Source organism: Vipera ursinii, assembly GCF_947247035.1.
Source record: "Vipera ursinii genome assembly, chromosome: 5".
Classification (NCBI taxonomy): domain Eukaryota; kingdom Metazoa; phylum Chordata; class Lepidosauria; order Squamata; family Viperidae; genus Vipera; species Vipera ursinii.
The window spans coordinates 302,509-328,741 of NC_139518.1; the positions used below are offsets into that span (position 1 = coordinate 302,509).

The 26,233-nt window shown below is 53.0% G+C and overlaps 1 protein-coding gene across 2 annotated transcripts in view; it reads left to right on the top strand.

The window, feature by feature from the left end:
- The first annotated feature begins 4,640 nt into the window (after positions 1–4,640).
- Positions 4,641–26,233, top strand: part of ATP13A3 (ATPase 13A3) — a 40,540-nt gene continuing 18,947 nt past the window's right edge. Inside the window, exons 1-10 of one of the 2 annotated variants that reach the window (XM_083363874.1) lie at positions 4,657–4,720; positions 12,285–12,355; positions 16,182–16,256; positions 17,692–17,865; positions 18,751–18,945; positions 19,254–19,324; positions 19,422–19,502; positions 19,802–19,871; positions 24,047–24,181; positions 25,859–25,931. In XM_083363874.1, coding sequence (XP_083220000.1) covers positions 16,209–16,256; positions 17,692–17,865; positions 18,751–18,945; positions 19,254–19,324; positions 19,422–19,502; positions 19,802–19,871; positions 24,047–24,181; positions 25,859–25,931 — 847 coding nt within the window. In that variant the 5' untranslated portion in view covers positions 4,657–4,720; positions 12,285–12,355; positions 16,182–16,208. Of the gene's footprint in view, positions 4,721–12,284; positions 12,356–16,181; positions 16,257–17,691; positions 17,866–18,750; positions 18,946–19,253; positions 19,325–19,421; positions 19,503–19,801; positions 19,872–24,046; positions 24,182–25,858; positions 25,932–26,233 lie in introns of both variants that reach the window. The other variant, XM_083363875.1, reaches the window with a different exon arrangement.

Below are 26,233 nucleotides of genomic sequence, written 5' to 3' on the forward strand. Positions count from 1 at the left end.
GTCTCCGTTTCCTGCTGAAGACCACCCTTTCAAAGGCAGCTGGTTGGTCTCCATAGAAGACAATGCTGGACTCCCTCTGATCCGACAAGGCTGCTTTAGGCTCCCCAAGGGGGCCTGGCTCTGTGGGCACCAGGGCTGCCCCTCTTCCCCGCCGGGTGGGGTGGGGGGGGGTGAGGACTGCCTGGTCCTTGCAGGGATTCTCAGCAGGTGGCAGGCTGTCCTGGGGCTTTCCCTCTCTCTCCCACACGGGGGCGCTCTTCCCCCTGGTTTAGCAGCAGGCAATTCCAGCCAGAAACCGGCCTGTTTCCCCTTATGGGGCTGGGGAAGGACAGCAGCCCATGCCGAGCAGCCTGGGAAAGTCATTAACAAAACATCCCCATGTAAGGCTTTATTTTCTTTTACATATGTGGACATATTAATATTTTATCTTTATTCTAGCAATATATAGTATAAGGGTGATGCAATTGAACAAAAGAAATCTGAAAAATTGACTGCAATTGACATTTTTTTGTATTTAACAAGTAATTAACAGATGCGTGTTCCCTTCTGTGGAAAAATTAACACACACACACACACACACGTCATTTCCCCTTTTGGCAGAAGCAATCTCAGAGGGGCATTTCTTGGAACTCTTGACATCTAACAGAGGGGGGGTTTCCCCCTCGCCTCCACGCGGCCTGTTTTTTAGCTGAGCAACACTTGAGGCGTTGCGTACGTGGCCCAACTCATCCCCCGGCACCTTGATGGGATATAGAGGTGGCCTTGACTTGGCCATCCCCAAAGAGATGGGTCTCCTGCTGCCCTCCAGGATCCCCTGGCACTAGGAAGGCTTCGTGGTGCCTGCTGGGATGGTGAGCCACGCAGGCCCCAATTGCCTTGAAGAATTTCCAGACCGTAACTTTTAACTCTCCCTGTGCTTTAGAATTGGTGTCCGGTTCTTCTGGTGAAAGGGTGACTTTGGTTTGGGCCCAACCTGCCCTCTGTCGTCTCGTCTGCCAGAGCAGGGAGCCTTGGGTCTCGGTGCCCAGGTGTCTGAGCAGATGTTAGTCTTGCCCTGACGTCTCCAGGTGCACACACGCACCCTTGCAGATCTGTGCAGCTTCTTTCTAACGGCAGAGTGAAGTAGTGGTGAGAACTACTCACAGGCCTCGTGATGAAATTTTGGAACTTTCATTATCCCGTCTTCTGCTCCTGGGCTAAATTGGCTGGGATGGTCTGGGCAAAGATGCGGTGGCATGGCATCTCCACTTGTCAATTTCTTCTGGACAGTGGATAGACGTCCAGTTCTTTTAAAATCCCTTCCCAGTCTCATAGGCCTCTGCAGTCTTCTTCCTGACGGCCTCAGAGAGCTCCTTTGAATAGCCTCTTGCTGGCTGTGATAGGCAGAGCCGCTCTGCTACAGGTGCAAAGACCTCTGCAAGCCCTGCCAGCTGCCCACAGACCTGAGCAGGCCAGTTGCCCAGCCCCATCTGAGCTGGAAGACCACGAGAAGCCAGGAGCCCTGGGAGAGGACCGGCTCCCACTCGCCTCCGGATCCGCTTCTCTGGTGCAGCTTTCCAGGGGCTGCCTACACTACACGCCCAGGGGTGCCCTCTGGGCTTATTGGGCTGTGGTGGCAGCTCAGCACAGCTGGGAGTTACGGATGAGCCTGGCTCCTCTTGCAGCACAAGTGAACCGGGCCATTAGGCTGTGCCTGAGCTAACCCATTCGGGGGCAGGGCCATCCTCCCTGGTGCTGACAAGGGCTGCTCTCACCCCAGGGGGCTGCGTGCGCTCCTGCCCATCCCGGGCGGCCCTGGGGCTCACTCCTGCTTGCCACTCGAAACTGGCAGCAATTTTTCAATTTATTTGCTGTTGGTTTCAGCCCGGGAGAAGCCAAAGTGACTAATGGCAAAATGAAACCTGGAGTCGAAGCTGCTTCCTAATGTTTGGGCGGTTCCCCAGTGTGTCACTGAACTGAGACATCCCCCGTCTGCAGATGGCCTTGCCTGCCCGACGGGCAGCTTTCTCCCTTTGCTGCTTAAAACAGTTCCCACTGGCAGCTGTCTTGCCAAGCCTCGCCTTCCCTCCTCTTATCTTTAACTTGCCAAACCCACGAAGCTATTTAATTGGAATTTATTAAAGGGATTAATAATTGATTGAATAATGATGGATAGGTATTCTAAGACCCTTTCTGTTTTGTGTCCTATAGGTTTTTTTTCATTCTGGCCCTTCAATTACCCCACCCCGCCCCACCCAATATCTTAACCAGTTTCACAAAACACACTTAACTGGGTTAAAATCTAGGGACTTGTTGGCCTTTCAAGATAAATCAGACAAGGAAACACAACTAGATGAATCAATTCTACTTCACTGTAAGCTGATTACACAGAACCTGGCAAATCTGAAAGTGCAATTTCCCCCCCCCTCTCCTTTAGAGCCTGATAAGGTAGGGAGGGTCCTCCCTAAGTTTCTTCCCCTGACCTTAAGACAAGGGGGGGGCTCCTGTCCTCCTTCCCTTTCCTGGCAGCATCTCTTCCCCCCTTTCCCCAGGGCACCCACCCATTCCATTCCAGCACTGCAACCAGAAACGATAAACTTGGTTATGTAAGCTTTGGTTCCATTCCTGTGTGGCTTAGCAGGTGGTGCAGTTCTAAAATCGACCCCATTGCACAAATCCAGCTTTGAAGTTGCTAGAAAACCAATGCAGACACTGTGAGATGGTCTCACGAGGTCGATGGATCGTTAAGGTGCTTCCAAGTGAAAAGCAGAATGCAGAGATGCAATCATATGATCTTTATTCAACGATAGATTAGAGAGAAAGAATTACTTGGCATGCAGGCATCCATGCCTGCATGTGAGAGAGAACAAAAGAACAGAAGTAGACTAGAAGAGAGCAGAACTAGAACAGCCCCTTGAGCAGAGGTATTTATGGGGGGTCTCAGCCCCTCCCTAACCATAAAACTCTCTCGCCAATGGGGTTGCAGGGGCCGGGGACCCCTGACCCACCAGTGGAAGCAAAGAAGCCTCTTTGCTCCCATCTGATGACCTTTTTGGGTAACTGCCATGGCTGGCACAAAACATCTAACAGACACTTAGCTGCATCCACACCAGATATATAACTTGGCTATTGAACTGACCACCTTCTGGGTTCACAGCAATTCCCGAACCAGCAAAATGACCCAGGATGGCAGAAGAACGAAACCGCAAAGGCTTGAACGAACCAACTTAGCTGACCTGGAGCAGGCTGCCCCAAAGTGGACCCATTGGCCCCAAAAGGCTGCTCTGCTCACTACAGCTGAGGAGGGGGCTAAAGCAGACTTCTGCACTGGGGCCTTTGGATGTTTTTTCCCCCTTATTTTTTAAAAATACACCCTTCTTGTTCATGTTTTTCTGTGAGCTGCTCTGAGCCGGATGGCAGATCAGCAAGAGCTTTTTCATATTATTTTGAAAGCAGCAGAGTGGGTGGAAGGAACGTACCAATGACATCACCAGCTTTTGCGGGGTGGGGGGATTGGTGGGCCCCCTGCTGTGCTTGTACAGAAAGCGGACGAGGGCTCTCTGGCTTCGCTGGCCTTCACTGTTCGTGTAATTCAGACAATTTTGCGTAAATGCTCTTGACTCTCTTCCAGTAAAAGATGGGTGTTTTCTGGCAATTCCTCTGGATTCCTTTTGCAGCCGCACATTCCACATATTTCCTCCCAGCCCCCCCAGAACCTCTCGCAAGGGGGGCCCAGAGGGCTCAGCCGAAACCGCTGCCTTGCTGGGCCTGCTCCATTCCTGCTCTTTTGTCCAGAGCCGTGGAGCAGCCCCAGGCCTCCTCCAGCACTGGTTGGGGGGGCTGGGGGTTGCTTCCCTGGCCAAAAAAGAAGCTGCCCAGCCAGCGGGCGGCTCTGCCCAGCCTGGAATGTTGGAGGGGGGGGGGCTTCTGGGTGGCCCTTTGGTGGCCCTGGGGGACTCTGCAGCTACCCCGGGTGCCAGAGGAGAGAAAACCCCTCCTGCAGCAGCTGTGCCATCAGCCCCACAACGGAAGCCCTGTCCCCAAGCCTCCCCCCCCACCCCTTGGGTCTTGTGTCACAACCTCTGCCTGGTGGTCCAAGACAAAAGGGGGGGGGGAGAGCCGGCCCCTCCCTCTACCCACCGCACCCTCAGGGCCGGTGGCCCCCCACCCCGACGACGCCCCTCCCGCTCTCTGCCCTTTGGGGGGGAGGGGGGCTGCTCCGGGGCCACGTCCAGGAGGAAAGCCGGCGGGGGGCGGGAGGACGAGGTTGCGCCCCGTCCTCCGCTTTCCCTGCAGCTTCGGCCACCGGCAGACGGGCGGGGAGCATCCTCCGTCCGAGGGCTGCCCCGACCGCCCCCTCCGAGCCCTGCCGGCCGGGGGGCCGAGGGGGCCCCGAGGGGAAGGCCGGGGGGGCAGCCCCCTTTCGGGCGGCGCGTGTCTGGAACCGGGGCCGCGGGGGTCCGAGCCGGGGGTCCGAGCCGGGGGTCCGACGGACGGGCCCGGGTCCTTCCCGGGAGGGGCGAGGCGGGGGGAGGCGCCGGGGGGGCTTCGACTGCGCCCGTCGGGGGTCTCGCGCAGGGGCGGGGCGGGGGCGGCGCCCGGAAGCCCCTCCCGCAGAGGCACGTGGGCCCGTCGGGTGGCCCGGCCGGCGCGGGGCGTGACGTCACTTCCCGTCGCCGGCGCGGAGGGGGCCGCGGAGCCGGTTGGAGGCGCGTGCAGCCTGGCCGGGCCGCCTCGGCGGGTGAGTCGGGGAGCCGCGGGGGCGGGGCGGGGCGGGGTCGGGACCCTCCCAGGCGCCGCTGCGGGGGGCGAGGCCGGGGCGGGCGGCGGCGGGTCTCCGGAGCCCCTTCCGTGCGGGGGGGGTCCCTCGGGCAGGCGGCCGGCCCCGCGGGAAGGGGAGGGGGCGGAGGGGGAGGGGGCGGTGGGGGGGGCGCCCTCCGTTTCACCCCCTCGGCGTTGCTCCCCCCCGGGCCAGGGGCGGCCTTCGGGGGCCGAGGCTCGTGTCTGGGGAGCCCCTCGGGGGGGGGGGAGGCGGAGGCTCTTTTCCCCGCCTCCCCCGGGGCCGGGCCGGGCTGCGGGGCCGGGCGCGGGTGCTGCGGGCGAGGCGAGGCGAGGCGGGTCTGGCCCTTCCGGGGCTCCCCCCCCCAGTCTCAGAGCCAGCGGAGGCTCCGGGTTCGAGAGAGGCCCTCCGGTCGCCGGCTTCTCCCCCCTGGGCTCTTCCTGGCCGGGACTTCGTGCTCGGATCGCCCATTATGAACCGGCGGTCCTCTAAACTGTAGCGTGCCAGGTGTGATTTTCGGAGTAAACCGAGGTGTGTGCTTCCGCCTTCCTAAAACGAGAGCTTTGGGATTTGTCAAGTGGGGATTAAACAAACTTTTCAAAGTTTCCCTCCCCGGGCGAGAGATGTGGGCACGGTGCAATAACTAACGCCCGCCTGCCTGCCTGCCTGAGAAAATATTGCCGGAAGACGCCCTCGGGCGCTTTAGGAAGTGTTGCCGGCTGGGCGTTTTGGCGAATTGGCTCTTCCCAGAGCCCCAGGGGAAGGGAGGCCCAGTCCCGGTGGTGGTGCTGATGGGGGCGAAATGGGAAATCCTCAGAGAAAGCAAACGCCGCATCTGGGCTATCCTTCCCGAGAGGTTTCCCCGGAGTGTCTGTCAAAGGCGCTTCTCTGCCTTTGCTGGGAAAGATGGGATGCCTCCAGCCATGCCTTAAAAGTCGCCCACGTCGAACTGTACGGCATAGTCAAGCGTTGGCACAGGAAATGTTTAGTGACATTTTGTGTTATGTAGGTCGCTTTATGATAAATATCTTGCCAAATCTCAGTTCCGTAGGAATCCCGCGTCCTGGGTTTTGGATGCATTCTATAAGTTAGCCCATTTGAGGTAACGTGGTTCAAAAAGTTTTGCCCTACATGTACCATTTTGCCAGGTTACAGGAATCGGGTTTATATTAGCGTATAGATGAAAAGCATCTTAACTCCAGACACTGCATCTGGTTTTGTAGTCTGATGGATTCCCTATCAAGAGAAACCTTTTCCACGTCATTGTTCACCCAAGAACAAGGAGAACTGACACATCTTTTAAAATTATTCTTAATTTCTTCACACACAAAAAAAGCCTGTGGTTATATCCTTCCAAAAATCCTTATTTTGGATATTTTACTTGTTTTTAATGCTTTATGTTTCCCATTTAGGAGAGTCTCGCGGTAAAAAAAGCAGAAAATAATGTAGATTTTCCCCTACCTTAAAAAAAAAAAGAACCAGAAGCCAGTGCAAGCCACTTGTCCTTGTGACATAAGGCAGCATTTTCTCTGAAAGCCTAGGCTGCCCCTGCTGAGTTCAGTCCATTCAGAAAATAAAACTTAACAGCTATTTTTTTTGGGGGGGGGGGAGGAATGTCTCTGAAAGGGCAGTGGCACTTGTTGTTTTAATCAATTTGCATTCCTTCTTTGTTTAATGTGGTACTAAAAAAGTCAGAGCTTTTTAAAAGGAACAGAAAGGTGTGTGTGTGTGCTACCGTACTTACATTACCTAAACCTAGGCAGTCTTAAGGAGAGAGGCCCATAGTTGAAGTTACATATTAAATATTCATAGAATTTTGTTAGAAGGGACAGCAGTAATCTTGGTTAGTACAGGCAAGAATAAAGGACCAGATTTGAGGAAAAAAAACACCCCTGCCCTTTAATAGCAGGGTTCATTAAACTTCTTTGACTGTTGCTTTAGTCAGGACTCTGATAAGTGAGGATTTCATTTCTGACTCAGGCCTAGAGTTTAGTCTGGCAGCCAGTTAAAATGGTTAGGATTGAACCGCCAGGTTGGACCTGAATCATACCTTGTGCTGTTGATGCAAATCCCTATTTTAAATGGGATGCAGGTCAGAATGTCCTGACACAGCAGATCGGCTCTCCACACCTGCCCTGTTGCGAAAGAAGGCAGCGCTCCACCTGGGCATACCTAGAGGGAACGCAACAGCCTCCGTACATTGTACCATAACTGTGATGTAAGGCTTTGTTATCATAAGATACCCTTGGCCTTAAGTCTCACTGTCCAAATTAAACACATTTTTTTACAGACAGCAAAACCCATATTTCTGTAAAGAATGCGCTTTTTAGCAATGTAAACATTGTTTTAGTTTGATGGGTGCCAGATACAATGGTCTTCCTTAGGCCTAAACTCTGAAACAAAAGCTTACATTATGCTACAAATCCCAAGATGGGAAACGATAAAAAGCCACATTGAGAAGAGAGCTTTGTTAAAAAGCTGCTGGCATATTTGTAAAATTTCCAGGTATTCATCCAGCGATGATGTCATGCAGATTTCCAAGCAGCTTGCAGGGGGCGGCTCGAGTGGCCGTCCAGTGGCGGAGGAGTCCCTCTGGCCACATAGAAGCTCCTAGGCGGGCTCCTGCAAGGGCTGCCCAGGAGTGGGTGCAAAGAGGCAGGAGGAAAAAAGTGGGGGGGGGGGAAGGAAAAAAAGGCCTCTGCCTGAGGAGAACACCTCAGGGGTGGCAGATGTGAGGGAGCCATTGTGCACTTCGCGGCAGGAGGAGCGTCTCCATCTCTGCCTTACAGTTGTGCGCCCTCTCACACCAACCAGGGGCGCCAGACGTTTTGCCTGCGGCCACCCTTGTCCGGCGCTTGCCCAGACCGGTGCCCTGGTCCCTTGGGGCCGTGACGGGGTGCGCTCTGGCACGTTCTTCCTGGGCGGGGAAAGGGAAGCATCGCCGTCCTTCTCGTCTCCTACGGGGGGGGCTTTCATTTTCCCTTGAGCCAAGCGCAGAGTGGGGAGGCGGGGGTCGCAGAGGAGCCTCTGACACAAGCGAGTGGCAGGGGTGGGAATCTCGCTCGGTGGGGGTGGCAGGGCCGGGCGGTTGGTTCTCCTCATGGCAGGGATGGCCGGGCCTTCTCCCCCCCCCCTGCAGCCTCCATAACGTGCCCCTTGGAAATGTTATCGCTCAGAAGATAGGAACAAGGACAGACAGGGCGGCTGCTGCTGCTGCGTGACATAGTTCAGGTATTGTTTAAGCAAAATATACCCTATTTTTAGGTGCCTCTGAGTAGCTCTTGCCAACTTCCTCTGTGATTTCATCTGGCCTGCCCTCTCTCTGCTGAGCGCTGGGTCATTCAGGCCGCTCTGGGAGGCGCCCTTCTCGGAATGTGCTTGGACGCTCCGCGGCTGCCGTCCTGGGCCGTTTGCTGCAGGGGGGGGGACGGAGAGGCAGAGAGCCCAGGGGATCTGGGGGGAGCTGCTTCCCTGGTCCAGCTTCACCCTCTCTTCAGAAGATGGGGAGCCCCAAAGAAAATGCACTGTAAATGGACCATTCTCTGCTTCGGAAACAGGCCGGACGAGCATCGGGTCGTTCTGAAATCCAGGCAGACGGTCACTTCTACCTGAGGGTCGGTGTGATGCCCACGTGAGGATCCCACAACATCTGCGTGCAGATGTTCTTGTCACTGTCACAGCTCTGCCTCTTCTAAGAAGGCCCACGTAGCCCTGTACAAAGTTACACACTTCCTTCGGAATTCCCTAGCGAGGGCTGCCGCTGTTCCTGCCTAGTGGATTCCGCCCCCCCCTTGCAGCCCCCCCCAGGTCTGGAATGCCCTGAAGGCTTGCCTCTTCCCTCCTTGGATGAGCTGCCAGGATTGGCATGTGGTGAATTTTGATCCCAAAGCTGTGCTTGTTTGCAGCGTTTGTGTCTTGTTTTGGTTGACCGCGGTGATTGAATTGTTGCTTTTCGTGTTGTCAGTGGCCCAGAGCTGCTTCCTCGGCAAGCAGCCATACAAATAGAATGAATGAGTAAATAAATGATTGCGTCATAAAAGGACGCAAGGTGGATGGATTCTGTGCATGCTTTCTGCGCTGGCAGCGTTTCTGGATTTGTGCGCTTGTTACAGCTTTTCTCGCAAGAAGACGTGAAATGGAGGTTGGGGGCCGGACCTGATGCCTCCGAGGCCGGCTGCCCTGTTTGAGCCGCACCTGGTCCTCGGCCCTTCCGTTCCTTCCGTGTAGGAAGTTGTTCCGTGAACCAGGAAATATCTTCTTGGGGAAGCCTTTCCGGGCGTGTCAAGTTTGAATCCTGGGCAGGGTTGTCTTCTGTGCCAGTGTTTCTCAACCTTGCCAACTCTTAAGTCATGTGGACTTCAATTCCCAGAATTCCCCAGCCAGGTTGAGAAACACTGTCCTGAGCTTTCCAGCCTGCTAAAAGAGCAGAGGAGAGGGAACGCTTTGCATTAATGGTGAGAGGCCGGCCCAAGCGGCATGCAGACGTCTCTGCTGATGGGGAGCGGACAAGATCCCTCGTTGCTGCCACACGTCCGGCCAAAGCCCAGCTTCCCCCAAATTCTCTTTCTGTGCTACAGAAGCTAAAGGTGAACTTGCTAGCCAGCCCAGCAACTTCCTGGGAGCTGTCCACCCTGGAGGCAGGAGCTCAGATGCATCTGCCTATTTTATTATGTGGAAATAAACAAAAGCCAGTTCAAAGCATGCAGCTTAATACAGACGTTATTTTTACTAGTAATAAATACAGGAAGAAGGAAGAGATTGACCCATTTCTATGACTACCCACTTACCATGTGATTCATTTTGGCTAACAAAAACAGGGAAAAATCCACCCAAAATACATAGTGTGCTGTGCCAAGGACAGTTCGTGCACACCGGCAATTGAAGCCGCTAGCCCACCAGCTCTGACCCGGGCGGGGGTCTTCAAGGCCCTTTCAGAGGCAGCCAGCCAAGTCTCGGGGGAGCCCCTGTGGCAGGGCAGGCACGGTGACGGCGAAGAAGCTGGAGGGAGGTGGAGACGGGGTCCCACTGGCTGTTCTGAGACCCTTAAAGAAGAGGTACGGGAGTGCAGGAGGAGCCTGCATAAAGGTATGGAGAGTTAATGCTCAGGCAGGAAGTCCTATCCCGTTCCAGACAAAGGTGTTCCAATTTCTTCTTAAAAACTTCCAGTGTTGAAGTGAATGCTCCAACATTGGAAGTTTTTAAGAAGAGATTGACAGCCACGGTCTCTAGCGTGAGCAGGGGGTTGGACTAGAAGACCTCCAAGGTCCCTTCCAACTCTGTAATTCTGTTAATGAACGGGGCTGGGGTTGAGGGGGCCCCCCTTCCTTTTTCTTCCCTTTCTTACTCGTCTGCTGTTTTCTCCGAAAGGGAAGAGTGGGATGGGGTGGGCAGGTATGTCCTCTTTCTTGGATGGACCCATCATGCGGGCAGTTTGCGAGCCTGGGCCCAACCTGCCTCCCTCCCTCCCTCCCGGGCAGCCCCCAAGCCTTGTGAGTGCCGGGTGCTTCTTTGTGGGCCGGGTGTCTTTGGGCGGCACATCTGGGCGGCCGTCCCTGCTGGGTCCCCCTGCAAGGTTTATTCCCCAGGGCCAGTGGCAACCGCCCTATGTCCAGGGCCAGAGCGCCGGCGCCTGTTCTCCCGTTTTGGGGTCTTGTGGTCTCCCCAGCTCTGAGCACAAAGCCGCCCATTGTGGGAGCGAGGAAGGGTTTGGTCTGAGGCATCATATCCTCCGTGCTTCAGCCCTGCAGATAACATCAGGACTCCTGCCGCACGGGCCCTCGGCCCCGAGCAGGCCGTTTGTGTGCTTTGAATAGAGTGCGCTGCACCCTCCGTCTGGGGGCTGCCGGCACATCCTCCGGCCCGGCCCCCCCATTCAGGCGAGCCATTGTTGGGTTTTTCTGGTGGTTGCGCTCCAAGGCAAGCTGTGCCAAGAGCTTTCTTGATAAAAGAGCTTAAGCACTTTGGAGACTTTTGTTTTTTAAAGGTTTTGACAAAACAGTTCATTGGCAGGACTTCCTCCGAGATAGCAAGATGGCCATTAAGAACCGGCCGCGGCGATAAAAGCCGGCCAGGCAGCGGAGAGGATGGAGGGGAGCTGCTGGCGCTGAGGGAGCTGGGCCGTCCGTCCAAGTCCGTCTAACTCTCTCCAGCGACCGGCTCACCCTTCTGACGCTGGCTACCTCGCCAGCCAGCCGGTGAGCGAGTGGCTTTGGGGGCCAGGAGACGATGGGCAGGGAGGCAGGAGCAGAAGAGAGCGGGGCAGGAGGGGACCGGCAGAGGGGGCAGGGCAGGGGGGGCTGCTTTCTGCTGGAGTTGACGCTCTCCGGCTTTCTGAGGTCGGCTGGGTTGCTTTTCTCCCTTCGGCTGCCAAAGGTGCCCGGCAGCGAAGGTGCGTTGCTTGCAAGGGCAAAATAGTTTTGAGAACCAAGCACGGCGTTATTGCTTATAAAATAAGCCCTGTGCCCATTTATCATTTCTTACGACTTCCGATTTGGCAAAGCGGTTGTTGCCATTTGCCCTTTCCGAGGGGCAGAGCCAGCCCTTCCGTGGGACAACACATGGAGAGCGGCAACATTATTATTATTGATTAGGGTTGATCAGCCAGATGTTTAGAGGGACTTTGGCATTTTTATCCACTCGGAGGTACCTGGGATAGGCATGTGGTGTCGCTTGATGGTATCAGAAGGTCAGCCCTCCTGAGGCAGGCTGCTTTTGGCAGTTGACCGATGGCGATTTTGTCAACGCTGCTGGTGTTCAAGGGGTGCTTCAGGCGTTTTTCGATCGCACCCAGAGCGTCTGTTACTGTTGGTGTGAGCCTTGCTTTCTTTTGCCAGTCATTCAACTTCCATTTGCAGCTCTTCGTATGTTGGATTTTCTCCAGTTTTTCTATTCTGTGTCTCCAGGTATTGCAACATCGATTATTCAGATTTTTTTTGCCTGTCTTATCAAAAATTGCAAAGTCTGGAATGTTACGTGGCTGGTCTCTGTTGATTTGCATTTTAAAGTCCCGGAGCTCTTTAGAGCATCTTCATTTTTTATGACTGTCTCTGTTTTATGACACCACCGGTTCTTGCTTGCAGGCAAATGGCGTTTCTTGCCGCTATTCCAAGGCGCCGTTGCTGCTACCTTGTCATGCTGTTGCTTGTGGTCGGCCCTAGTGATCTTCTTGCAGGAGCGAATTAAGCGGCCCGCTCTTTCTTCAGCTTCTTTGCAGAGGTGGCATTTGCTCTTCGTTGTGGCCTTCTCAGTGCACTGGTCCTCAAGGCTGGGTCTTGTGCGGCCAATATTAGCCTCTCGGTCTCTCTCTTCGACTTCCCTGCTCTTGGCCATGGCCAGGTCTTGTGGTTACCTGCTTTGCCTGCTGTTTTGCTTTTTTAAAATGTAGAGGCCGCGTGTGCTACTTTGTCTTCCCGCGTCTTTTCCTGTTCTCCATTTGGTCTTTCTCGTAGGCCAGTTTGGCCTCTCCAGTGGTCAGTAAGCCTTCCTGGTGTACTAGCTTCAGTGCATCTTCTTCTCTGTCCTTCAGATGTTCTTCCAGTGACCCTTCTTCAAGTTTCTGAGGGGCTTGCAGCATTCCCCGCCCATCTGTTTTCCTTGGTAAGTAGAGCCTGTCAGCATGGCTGTGTGGATCCATTGTCCTTATTTTGCTGGCCTTCCTATCCGGGGCTTTCAGTCCTGCTTGAGTCCAGCTCACTGTTCCCTCGGTGTGTGCAGTGACTCGAACTGCCCAGGCGCTGATGGCCTTGGCGGCATTTCCCCCTCCGAGTTTGGACCTTGAAGATCTTCCTCCGCTCCCCCGATACCTTCGTTTCTAACCTCCTCCTTGGCTTCAGTGTGCTTGACGTGGTCAGTTTGAAGGATGCCCAGGTGGTCTGTATGTATGTGTCCTCCTCCTCCTCCTCCTCCTCCTCCTCCTCCTTCCCACCCAGAACAGGTGATCGCAGAGTGGAGGTTTTTTTTTGTTTCTGTTTCCGCTTTTCCCAAGGAGACATTCCGAGATCTGCTCAGACAGCAGCATAGATTCTAAATCGGCAGATGGGAGGGAGGGGCTTCGTCCTGGGGTCCAGATCTAAACGGCAGACCTCTAACTCCAGCTCCTAACTTGGCTTTACTAGTCGAGTAAAAAATGGGTGTTCCGAGGAGTTTTAAGAGCTTCTCAGCTTCTCCTACCCAGTGAGGCTGTCCCAGGGCCTGGGGCTTTGCTTGTGGGAAAGAGCGGTTGCCCCACAGCCTCCTTGGGGACGTTTAGCTACTATCAGCTGGGAGACAGACTTTGCACCTGGTGGGAGATCCAACAGATTCCTGATGAACCTAGCTGACAGCTTTGTCTCCCAGAAGGTAAAGAAGGAGATTAAAAGGTCAGTTATACTGGACTTAATTCTTATCAACAGAACTGAAATTATAGATGGGGTTGAAAGTTGTGGGAACTTTGGGGCTGAGTGACCGTGTCATGTTGGAATTCAATATAACGTAGACACAAGCAATGGGAAAAAATCAAACTAGTGTCTTGGACTTTAAGAGGGCTGATTCCAAGAAAGATAGAGCTTGGGAAATATTCTGTGGGTGAAAAACTTAAAGGGAAAACAACTCAGGAAGCTTGGGAAAATCTGAAAAATGAGATTATAGAAAAGTCCAGTCCAAAACAATACCACTGAAAAAGAAAAATAAGAGATCATAGAAGAAATTAGCATGGTTGCTTAAGAACTCTCAGATAAACTGAAACACAAAAAGGACAAGTACAAAAAATGAAAAGTAGGAGACATAAGTAAAACAAAATAGCCTGAATCTGCAAAGACGAAGAAGTCAGGAAAGCTAAGGCTCAGAATGAACTGAGACATGCAACAAATGTCAAAAATAGTAATTTAAAAAGTTTCACCATGTAAAAAAACCAGAAAAAAAGTCAAGGAAATGATTGACCCAGTAATAAGAGGAGATGGCAAGGAGGTGACAGGTTTCAGGGAGAAAGCAGAACTGCTTAATTCATTATTTGCATTTGTCTTTAGACAAAACGGGGGGGGGGGGGGAAGGCCAATCTATGAAAAGCAGCACCGTAAAAGACAAAATAGGAATGCAGGCCAAAACAGGTAAGGAAAACCAAATCCACAGGCGCAGAATAGGCTCAACAGTAGCACCGGTGAATGTGAGAGGGATTATGGAGGCCTAAGGCAGCAGTCCACAGTCTGTGGGCTGCAGGGCACTACCGGGCCATGGCCTACTGGACACTGGGCTCCGGAACAGGCTGGCCAGTGTGCGCATGTGTGTGTGCGCACTCACCCCCCCATTCGTGCTGCTGCAGCCGCTACACAAACGGCACCGTGCAGTGAAAACGGGCGCCACACGGCAAAAACGTGGCGGTGCTAGCGAGTGTCACGTGGGTGGTAGCACCGGCCCATTTGCATCACGTGAGAAAGATTGGAGTCCTCAGTCCTAAGGGACAATCGCCTAAGTGTGAGCCAGCCGTGTCCGGCGGCAGCCAAAAAAGCCAACACAGTGCTGGGCTGCATTAACAGAGGGATAGAATCAAGATCACGCGAAGTCTTAATACCGCTTTACAAGGCCTTGTTAAGGCCACACTTGGAATACTGCATCCAGTTTTGGTCACCACGATGTGAAAAAGATGTTGAGACTCTAGAAAGAGTGCAGAGAAGAGCAGCAAAGAGGATCGGGGGACTGGAGGCTAAATTGTATGAGAAACGGTTAAGGGGGCTAGGCATGTTTAGCCTGTTGGAAGAGAAGGATTAGGGCTAGCCTGTCTTCCAGTACTGGAGGGGCTGCTGTCCCAGGGGAGAGGGGTTTGATCACTTCTCCAAAGCACCGGGTGGAAGACCATTGAAGAGAGACCCAACCTAGAACTAAGAAGGAATTTCCTGAGAACAATCAGCCGGTGGAACGGGAGTGGCCTCCAGAAGTTGTGGTTGCTCCATCACTGGAGGCTTTCAAGAAGACGCTGGACAACCATTTGACCAGGGTAGTATAAGGTCTCTTGCCGTGGGCAGGGACTTGGACTAGAGCAGGGCTCCTCAACCTTGGCCACTTTAAGACTTGTGGACTTCAACTCCCAGAATTCCCCAGCGAGCAAAGCTGGCTGAGGAATTCTGGGAGTTGAAGTCCACAAGTCTTAAAGTGGCCATGGTTGAGGAGCCCTAGACTAGAGGACCTCCAAGGCCCCTTCCAACTCTGTTATTCTGCGTTTGCCATCTGGGAAGTGGTCTTTTTCCTCCAAGAGACGTGGAAGTTAGGTGGAGCCCCTTGGCAGGGAGGGGGGAGAGCGAACGTCCACTCAGGATTTGTGGTAAAAAAAAAAAGTCGTCCTTCTGCCATTTCCCAAGGGGAAAACGCCCAGGGCTTCAGGTGGGCGCTACATGTGGCCAAGGGCTTCCGATGCACGGTGGTAAAACTCTGGGTTCGTTTGAGATCTGTAATCAAAACTAATCAAACCCCTTATCGGAGGCGTCGATGGCAATATCACATTATTTCCCGGCACGGCGAAAGAATGGGCTCAGCACGCCTGGAAGCATCCCCTTCGTGTCTTCAGCGGAGGGACAGAGACCGGGGTGGTGTGGGGGATTTAAGTGGCAGAGAAAATGCCGAGGAGGATGAGGAGGAGACGAGGCCGGGTGCGACTCTTCAGGCTGAGCTGCCTTCCATGGCTGGGTGGTTTGGTTTCTGTTTGGTGGGCAAACAGGATTTATGTGCAGGTAATCCTGGAGTGAACCTGAACCTCCCTTGCTAGGCAGGACAGCTGCTAAGCAATCTTTTTTTGGCCATGGTTCAAGTGAATCGCTGCCGTTGTTAAGTGGAACATGTGGTCGTGAAGCGAATCTGGCTTCCCCCATTCACTTTGCTTCTTGGAAGCTGGCTGGGAAGGTTGCAAAAAAGTGACACCTTTCCTCCCCTCCCCCGGACGTTGCAGCCCTCATGCATACATGCCAAGTGCCCAAACGGGGATGCTGCAGCGGTTGGTTAGTGTGAAAAATGGTCATGCAGTTTTGCAGTTACAGCTTCGGACGGTCACTAAACGAAGGGTTTACCACCTTTTGTAGCAGAAGGGTGACAAGGAGCAAAACGTTTGCGTGCTTTTAAGAGCTCTGTAGTTGAGTTTCTTCCAGGCTGTTGCCCTAAGCTATTGCCCCCCCCCAGGCTTGTTTCTCAGTGGGTGACGTTGGGGGGGACATTGAGAGGGGGGAGAGTTGGGGCGGTGTTTCCCCCCGTATTCCCCACCTCGAGCGTGTCTGGGGTGCTACGCTTGAAGGAAGCCAAGGCAGAGCCGCTCTTTGTAAACGTGGTTTAAGAACAGCATTTCCCAACCTTGGCCCTTTAAGAGGTCTGGGCTGCAGCTGGCTGGGGAATGCTGGGAGTTGAAGTCCACAAGTTTGAGAAAGGCTGTTTTCAAGGCTTCTTCCCTCGTCTCTCCCCATCCTAGGTTCCCTGGGACTGAGAATTCGACATCATGGAGAACGAAGAAAGCCTGCTCCAGGAAGGCGAAGAGGAGGAGCTGGTAGTTCCTTAATCCTCATCTCTCTCCCTCTCCTCCTCCTCCTCCTCCCTCCCTCCCTCCCCCACTGCATGGCATGGACACCCACCCCCACCCCCACCCCCCAAGGAGCAGAGGTTAAAGGTTTGCTGCAGCCTTTCTGATCCTACCCTGGGAGAGCAAAGGATTCAACAGGCCCTGCTCAGCCATGGAAGTTCCTCTCTCTCTCAGCCCAGTCTACCTCACAGGGCTGTTTGGGGGAGATAAATGCCCATAGAGACCACCTAGGCCTGGAAAATCGTGAGACAGAATCTAATGCCTCAAACAGTCCCTCCCTTTCCCTCCCTCCCTCCCTTCCTTCCTCTTTCCTGGGGAGGTGTGGAGGGCCTGGTTCCCACAGGTGACTTTATTCCCTCCAGCCAGCTGCCGACACCATCTGTAGGGAAATTGCCCCTCTCCTCCCCCCCCCCCCAACAAAGGCAGGGTCTGCTTGCAGGCTCTCAGAGGGAAGCCTGGGAGGCCCTTCGGCTGAGGCAGGAGCAGCCTCGTAGATCAAAAGGGGCGTCATTGGGTGACTCAGTGTGGACCTCTGTCCTGTTCTCACTTTGGCCCACTTAAATTTAGCCCCTTTGAGCTAGTCGCTCTTTATTTTTTTACTTTTATTTTAATCCCATTTATATCCTGCCCTTCTCCGAAGACTCAGGGCGGCTTACAATTTAAGCACAAACCAATGTGCTTAGCAATAGCCTTCATTCTATGTATATGCCTGCTTATTAGGGCTTTCGCCCCCCCCCCCAAGCGGCATTATTACAAAGTCAGCTTATTGCTCTTTGCAGTATTGTGGGTGGGATTCCTTAGGCCTCTTGCGTGATTTTTCCCAAAACGATGTTGAGGGGGAGGCCAGTAACATGTCAAGTTTCCGACCTAAGGGCTTTTCAAGTGACTGTTTACTTTAAAAGTCCTTTATTAGCCTAATACACCTGCAAATGCTTTCTCAAAGGAAGCTGGAATATGAAATCTCTGCCCCTTGCACAATATATTAAAACACATTTCTCCATCTTTCTAGTTTTGTCATTAATCATATTCTCCAATTAATTTAAAGAATCAGTTTCCCTTCCGTTAGACCGCCAAGGTCTTATCTGCTTTAGAGAGATGGCCTTGAAGGTGCAATCCTACTGGTCCCCCCTCCCAACCTTAAACTCAATCTTTTAAAGCAATACACAAGTTTAACATACGAAATGGCTACTACTTCATCCCTTCTCAAGCAATAACATTCGTTTTTTAGCTGCGTTGACATAAGATCACTCCTCCTGCGCCAGGCCCACGAAAGCCCTTTGGTCCCATGGTAGCTGTGAGCCACCCACAGCCGGACTGCGGGGCAGGGGGGCACTTGCACCCAGCCCCCCCCCCAGATACCCTGCTGGAACTGCCATGCTCCGCCTGCTCTCTTTCTGTGCAGAAAATCTACGGGTACAACTTTTGCCGGTGGAAGCTGGTCTTTGTGGCCGGAGGGGTGCTGTGCTCGGGCGGCCTCCTCCTCCTCCTCCTCTACTGGATGCCGGAGTGGCGAGTGAAGGCCACCTGCCAAAGGGCTTCGCTGAGACGCTGCCAGGTGGCCCTGCTGAGAACCACCGTAAGTCCGTGGCCTGGGGGGGCTGTGGGGGTCACCTCGGGGGCATCTCGAAAGGCCCGTCTGCTCCTCTGGATCCCAGAATTGTTCTTAACGCCAAGCAGTTGGACTTGCTTGTCTTTCATCCTTCTCAGTAATAATAATAAAAAGCAGAAAACTTGAAAGAAAATCGAGGTTAGGTTCAGCCAACATGCTAGCACCTAAAACTGGGTTAACAAAATGCAGTTTGTGGGGCCACGTAAGTTAATAACAGCTTAATGCTCAACATGCTAAGACTGTCGCTAGCGGTTCCCACCTAGTCAAAGAGCTGAGGACTGTTTGAGCCGCAAGAGAGCTGAGAGATTCAAGGTATAAGAGGAAGGAGAAGGAGAAGTTGTGTTTTTGTGGCTTTTTGAAACGCAGCCATTTTGTGCATCGAGCGACAGGAGGGTTGTGGAGAGAAAAGGTGGCCAGGAGGATCATTTGAAGCTCGGGAAAGGAAGGCTTAGCAAATACCCAGGTGGAGAATTCAGAGAGATCGGCTGCCGTGGAGAAGGGGGGGACAAGAGGCTTCGGGTTAGGGCAGAAGCTCTTCAGAATTAGCCCTGGCTTAGCTTCAGAACTGGCCCTTTTGGCCTGATCCCGCAGTGGGCCTTCTCAGGCCAGGTGTGTCTGCTGGGGAGGCTCTCTGGGCTGGCCTCTGAGCCCCTGCCACCCCTGTCCTGGGTGCCTCCACCCTTGCCGCCTTGGCCCCAGAGAGTCTGCCCTATGGCGTGGCCAGGCCGCTCTGCGGGAAGGAAGAGGGATCTGCCAAGCCGGCACAAGGGTTGGCAGCTGGACCTGTTTGGTCTCCTGTGGTTCCAGGAACTCCTCCTCAAAACCATCCCTTCTTCCCCCCTTTCTCCAAAGGATGAATTCCAGACCTGGTTCTGCGCAAAGGTCCGCACCGTCTTGTCCCCGGGGCGCCACCCCTTGCAGGCCCCGGCAGAGCTGGCCTCGGACAAGATGTCCAATGGCTCCAGCACCCCTCTCTGCCTCCCTCCCTCGGAAGAGAAGGGCAGCAGCGCCTTGAACGGCCTCTCCCAGGCCCCACAGCTCCTCCAGGTACCCAGCACCGCCAGAAGGCTGCCCTCCCCCCTCCCTCCCCAAGGGCAGCCTGCTTAGGCCTCGTTTCCCGAGGGGGGGGCTTTGCCTGATGGGGCCACAGCAGTGGGGAGAAAAACAAGGGCGCTCCACGCTCCGTTGGCCTCTCCTGCGGGTAAAGTGACCCAGGGAAGGCGGGGTGGGTGGAGGGAGGGCAGCGGGCGGAAGCGTGGGGTGTACGGCCGCCAAAACTCAGTCCGCCTTTATGAGCAGCACCTGCTGAGTCTCTGCCTGAAGCAGCAACGCGCTCTGCATTTCTTGCCTTCCAGCTGCGCTATTTCACCCACCACAGCGTGAAGTATTTCTGGGATGACGCGGTGCAGAACTTCATTTCCATAAAGTAAGAGATGGACGGCGCCTTCCATGCCCAGAGAGAGGCCCTGGCAGCAGGAGGGCTCCTCCCGACTAACCCGCCTGCGCCTCTCCCTTTCCTGCAGGGGTTTGGATGACTCCACCTCCTGCGCTTCCATCCACCGGGAACACAGCACGGGGCTGACGAAGGAGATGCAGGACTACCGGTGAGCCCCTGCGAGGGGCACGGGGTTCGGCGCAGGGCTCCCCGCCAGCCTCCCTCTCGGCCTCCCTCCGCTCCGGCTGCTTCCCTGCCCCTCGTCCACCACTCTCCCCACTCGGCTTCCACCGCTCGTGGCCATCCGGAGAGGGCCCAGGGGTGCCCAGGAACCCTCCCTGCCTTCCTCTCCTTCCCATCCGCCAGCTCTTCCTCCTCCAGGCTGGCCCTCTTGGTGCTGGGTGGCTGTTGGGCGGCAGCGGTGAGCTAAATTCATGCCCTTTCATTTTTTATCCCTTTTGGATGCAGGAAGATTTTCTACGGACCGAATGAAATTGCGGTCAAAGTGCCTTCCATTTTTAAACTGTTGATTAAAGAGGTGAGTCTTTTGCTGTGAAAGGGAGGTGGGGAACTGCTATTATTGGCCCTCTGAGTCTTGAGAAAGCGTTAGCGGGGGTGGGGGGAGAAACTAGCAGCCCTTCAGTTCCTCTGTCTCACACTGCTGCTGCCTAGGTGAGTTTCTGTGAGAATCGGTTGGCTTTTATCTCAAAACGCAGGTAGAGGGTTGGGTTGTCCACAGGAACGCTCCAGAATCTTTGGCCTGCCTCTTTTTAACCTGCCACATCGTCTTAAAAAAGATTCCTGCTCGTTAAACAGAGCCCGGTTGCTCTGCTTCAGCCTTCCGGGACCCTCGGGTGGGAGGGGTCCAGGCAAGGACAGAAAGGGATGGAGGGGAGCAGGCTGGGCCATCGCCCTGGGGGGGGGGCTGTAGTGCAGGGGTGTCCGTCCAGTGCAAGTTTGAGACCTGTGGGCTCCCAGAATTCCCCAGCCAGCGTGAATCACTCTGCAACGCCTGATTTCTTTTTGCTTCTGTTGGATGAGTTAAAAACAAAAGAAAAGGGAAGGAAAAATAATGATAAAGAAAAAAGGAAAATAAATTAAAATTCAAAACTAGAATATATACAAAGGCATTTCAGTGGAGGCTGTCTTTCTTTGCAATCGTCTATAGCAGACATGTCAAACACAAGGCCCGGGGGCCGGATCCGGCCCGCAAAGTGGTTTCATGTGGCCCGCAAAGCCAACCTGGAAACAGTGAGGGAACGGCCCCCACTGCCTTGGCCCAGAGACCCTCCTGCCAGAGACCCCCAGATCCCCTGTCCCAGTCCTGCCCAGGCCCCCATAGGACCCTTGATGACCCTTGATGCGAACCATGTAGAGCTGGCCACGCCCACCCAGTAGGCCATACGCACTCTAGCCACGCCCACCCAGTAGGCCACGCCCACCCTGGCCATACCCACCTGGCCCCCTGAGGGTAACCGCAATGCTGATGCGGCCCTCAATGAAATTGAGTTTGACACCCCTGGTCTATAGCTAATCTACTTCAATAACTGACTCAGTCCTAAACTGCTAATGACATCAGCTCTGCCAGCTTTTGAATAGCTGAGGCCCTGTATTTATCTTTCCTGTGCTGGAAAATATTTTAAGTAGGACACACAGGATTCGATTTCCTTGTCCAGGTGCCAATTTTCACACAATAAAGAATATAGCTCAAAAGACTCTGATATTAAATCTTGTCTCAAATTGAGTTTTAAAGCTTTTGGGACACGCAGCATTTAAATGAAAGATTTATCTTATTGCACCGTCAGCATGTTGTAAGCCACCAAGAGTTGCCCTTACGATATTCAGGCAGCCTAGGGGTTGGTTAAATGGATATTTATTCAAGCTTTTTCCACATAGCCACAATGGATTCCAATAAGTCCAAAATACTGTACGTAATTTTTTGTTGAATGAAGTACTGCGTAGTTTCTGGTGAGACTTTTGGTACTGATGATAGCATCTTCCCAGGGAAATGGCTGAAGACAGCTGGAATTCTTGTAACTTTAAAGCTTGCCTTTCCGACCGATTCATTACCACACAAATGTATGAAGTGCAACTGGATGTGTGTGAGTGTGTGTGTGTGAGAGAGAGAGAGACTTAGTATTTAATAGTTGCTCTCAGCTTTCTAGGGTGGAAACCCAAGTCCTGCAGCCGTTCTTTTTATGTTTTAATCTCCAGGCCTTTGATCATCTTAGTTGCTCTTCTCTGATTTTTTTCCAAACTCTCAACATCTTTTTTGTGATATGGTGGCCAAAATTGGTTGCGGTATTCCAGGTGTGGCTCTTACTAGGGTTTTATAAAGTGGTACTAATACTTCGCGTGATCTTGATTCTGTGTCTCTGTTTATACAACCCAGGATTGTATTCGCTTTTTGGCTGCTGCTGCACACAGTTGGCTCACGGTCAACTGATCGTCCACTGGGACCTCAAGGTCCCTCTTACAGTTGCTGTTTTAAGCCAGGTCTCTCACCTAATCTGTACTTGTACCTTTGATTTTTTTCCTGCCTAGTATAAAACTTTGCCTTTTCTCCACATGGAAACTCATTTTGTTGAATAGGGTCCATTGTTCAAGTTTATCAAGATCTTTCTGGATCCTGAGTTTGTCTTCTGAGATGTTGGATACTCCTACCAGTTTAGCGTCATCTGCAAATTTGATGAGTTCCCGTTCAATTCCCTCATCTAATTCTAAGTCAGTGATGAAGATGACGTACTGGGCCTAAGACGGAGCCTTGTGGTGCCCCACTGCTCACTTCTCTCCGTGTGGACGTGGTGCCCTTGAGGACTACTCGTTGAGTACGGTTTGCCAGCCAGCTGCAGATCCATCTGGTGGTGATCGTGTCTATTCCACCTTTTCCTAGATTACCAAGGAGTAGGTTGTGGTCTACTTTGTCAAATGCTTTACTGAAATCTAAGTATACGACGTCCACAGCATTTCGCTGATCTAGTTTAGTAGTTTAGTCACTTTATCAAAGAACGAGAGAAGATTGGTTTGGCACGATCTGTTTTCAACAAACCTGTGCTGGCTACTAGTTATGACTTTATTTGCTTCTAGTTGTTCGCAGATCCGTTTTTTGATTATCTTTTCTAGGATCTTCCCAGGTATTGATGTTAAACTGACTGGTCTGTAGTTTCCTGGGTCCGTTTTCCCCCCTCTTTCTTGAAGATGGGAACCGCATCAGCACTTAACCAATCCTCAGGAATTTCCCCGATGCTCCAGGATTTTTGATAGATATGGTGCAGTGGTTCTGAGATAACATCTGTCAGTTCCTTCAGAACAATGGGATGTAATCCATTGGGTCCTGGTGATTTATATCCGTCAAGGTTGGATAGGTGTTCTCTTACCATTTTCCTGCTTATTTTAATTTTGTTTTCTAGTTTGTCTTTTGCAGTGGTTTTTTTGGGTTATGTTGGGCTGCAGTTTCTTTTTATGTGAAGACTGATGCAAAGAACGAGTTAAGCAGCTCTGCTTTCTCCCTGTGGACTGTTATTCCTTGCCATCCTCTCTCTTTAAGGAAACCTACAGTTTCTTTAACTTTTTTCTTGTTGTTAATATGTTGGAAGGAACTTTTTTTTATTAGCCTTGATTTCTGTTGCAAATCTTTGTTCGTTCATCCACAATTTGGCGCTATAAGACATGCCAGAGGCCTAATTCAAGATATGGAAAGCCAGATTCTCCCCTCTGACAGACAGCTGCACGTATTTCCAAGGTCATTCCCCCACAGCCATTTAGGAAACGATGTAGTTACTATACGTTGGAAAATACTTTGTAGGTATGTTTGTGTGTGCGTATGAATTCCACGCTGGGTCTACAATATTGCATGTTTATTTTAAGAATATTAACCTTACCCCAAGGGTTAATTTTTAAAACTGCCCTCTGTCGTAATCCAGTGAGCTCTTCTCAGACATGTTATTCACACTGCAAAATTTCACTCGGCAAAGAACTCCCAAGAAGTAAGTTACTGTGTCGTTGAAGGGCTTTTAACCTTTTAACCTCAGATGCCCCAGTTAACGGGATGTCCTGCTTTCTCCCCAAACTCACTTCGCTTACTGACAGCGGACACAAGTAATACGTGCCATTGGCATGTCACGCACCACCGTGCCTGCACCGTGGACGTGAAGTTTGACACAAGGGTTTCAGTAACATTTCCGTAGGGTCCGATCCCTGTGACTTTTAATAAAATCAGCCTGACCAGCCAAGGGAACCTCTTCTGCCGCCTGTTTGTGCAAAGGACAGCCTCCCGCATCCATCCGAAGGGAAAGTCGGTGGCGCTTTCTTCCTTTCTGCCCACTTAAGTCTTCTGGAAGACCAAACGCTTCCGGTCCAACACGGGTGACCTCTGGCTGGGCCCCAGCAAAGGCTTTGCCCCCATGCGGAGCCTCACCCTGAGGTGGAAGGGGGTCCTCTCCTTGTCCACTTGCAAGTGGGGCGGAGGGTGGGCACTCGGCTTTCAGCCTTCCGGAGCCTTTTACAAGGGTGAGCAAAGCCTTTTGTGGGCCTCCTGCTTCTCGGGCCCACTCTGCGTGCTGAGCCCTTCCCCTTTCTGCCCTAGCCGATCGGGGGGACTCTGGACGTTCACCCTGAGTAGGGAATTCAGAATTGGAGGGTCCAGGTGAAGGAGAGGTCGTGATCTAACGCTGGTTTCTGGTTTTCTCTCTCTCTCTCTCTTGTTCCTGGCAGGTCCTCAATCCTTTCTACATTTTCCAGCTGTTCAGTGTGATCCTGTGGTGCACAGACGAATATTACTACTATGCAATCGCCATTGTGATCATGTCTCTGATCTCCATCGCCAGCTCTCTGTACAGCATCCGAAAGGTGGGTGTGAAAAGCCTTGCGGGGGGGTGGCAGACTTGAGCCCTTTCACTGCTGCTTTGCACAATAAGCTGGCTGGTCTGAGTGCAGCGGGCTGGACTTGGTGAGGTTTCTTTAGCTGATCCCGTTCCGATTGGCAGAGAGAGTCACAGGAATCCAGCCAGGTTGGTTAGTTTAGGATCCAGTGCCTGGAGCAAACACAAGTCAGCCACTACTCAAGTTAAGTCTGTTTTTGTGCAACGTGGCCTTTGTGTTCCCATCGCGCTGTGCTGAGCTGCCCTAAACCCCAGATGTCCATTCTTGGCATCGGTTTGTCTGAAAGAGTCCCAGATTCTGCCCTCATCTGGCCACTCACTTCGGGCTGTGGTGCTTAAAGGTTTATGAACCATTTTGAATTTTCAACATTTCTGCTTAAATGAGTCAGAAACAAATATGTATAGTTTTGGATCACTTTCTTCAATAAATAGATTAACACATATAATGTTTTTGACTAATTTTGGATTCACTTTATCCAGTTTTAGGACTTATGTGAAGAGAGCCCAGTTTAGGTCATATTTATGCAGAAATATTGAAAATTCAAAAGAGTTCCCAGATATTTAAGCGTCCCTGTAGCTCTGAAGACAAAATGTGCAGATCGAAGTGGACTGTGGTGACCTGTTTCTGCCTGTCCCTGGTCTGTTTGGGTCCCCATCACCAGCGGTATTCGTAGAGAACTGGACAGAAGGACTGTGTTGGACCCCCCCCCCCGGATGGTCTTCAGGAACCCCCCCCAAAGTAGCTGACAAGGAGGGAATCTGAAGGACTTGTTCCACTGACGTTCCTCGAGGATTATCGTTAGCTCACAACAATCAAGCAAACAAATTGCAATAAAATCAATAAGCGATTAAGATAAAAGATGGCGAGCATGATGAAGCAGATAGTCTTGCCAAAGGCCCGGGCGATGAGCCAAGTCTTCCCACCCCTTCTAGACAAAGCAGGGTGGGGGCCAATGGGAGGGCCCCATTCCAGGGGAGGGGCACTGCTGTAGAGAATTAATTAAATACTTATTTCAGAATAATGTGTTTTCTCATTCCCCCCTCCCCCCCAAATTTGGTGCCTCAGGATTCTGCCTGGGGTCTTGGAATTGGTGCCACATCCTGCTGGGGGCGCCAGGTGTGGGCGAAGCTCCGAGCAGGGGTGGGGTGGGCATCCTTTGAAAGGGCAGATCAGGGTTCTGGCTTCCTCTGAAGACTTTGAGTCTTCCAGGTGCTCCTCAGCGCATCCCTGAATTTTGGCTTCAGGAGCAAATTAGGCACGTCAGCTCCAGTGGCTGTTCCTGGAGGCTTCAGCTGGCTGGGCCGGAGGACGTGGGGCAGGGGTGCTCCGCTTGGGCCAAATAGGGAAGCCCCTCCTGGGAGGCCTCCCTGCTCTGCTGGGGATTTCACCAGAGGCACGAGGGTCATGCAGGATGGACTCTGAGAAAGATGGGGGGCAGTTCGGAAAGAGGGTCTTCCAGCTATGCTGGCCTTGTCCGCATCCGTGGGACCTTGTGGCTCCAAGAGAGGGGGACGCCACCCAAGGCAGGCCGGCCAACAGGAGCTGCTCCCCCTTCCGCCTCCCCCTTTGGTTCGTGGTGTGGCTGGGACGGCTCGCTCAGGCTTGGGGCGTCTGGCTAGCAACGCTCTCCTCTCCTCCCTTCAGCAATACACGATGCTGCACGACATGGTGGCAGCTCACAGCATCATCAGGGTGTCCGTCAACAGAGCCAACCACGGTAGGATGGGCTGGGCACGGGCAGTTCAGCCGGCAGGAGGGGCGAGGGCGAGAGGGGCACCTTTGGGGGTTCCTGCTTAAGCTCCTCCTGGGGTGCAAGCAGCTGTGGGGGTGGGGGAGCGTTTTACAGCTGCCCACCTGGACTTGGTCCTTGGCTCGCGGACGTGTCGAGAGGCCACTGCCCGTTGCTGCCAAGTATGTGCAGGACTGGCAGATCCCTCTGCCAGCCTCGTGCTGTACCCAGAGTCCTTGCCAGCTGCTCTGCGCACCGTCGGCCTCAGTTTGGAGGAGGCAGGAGTGGGT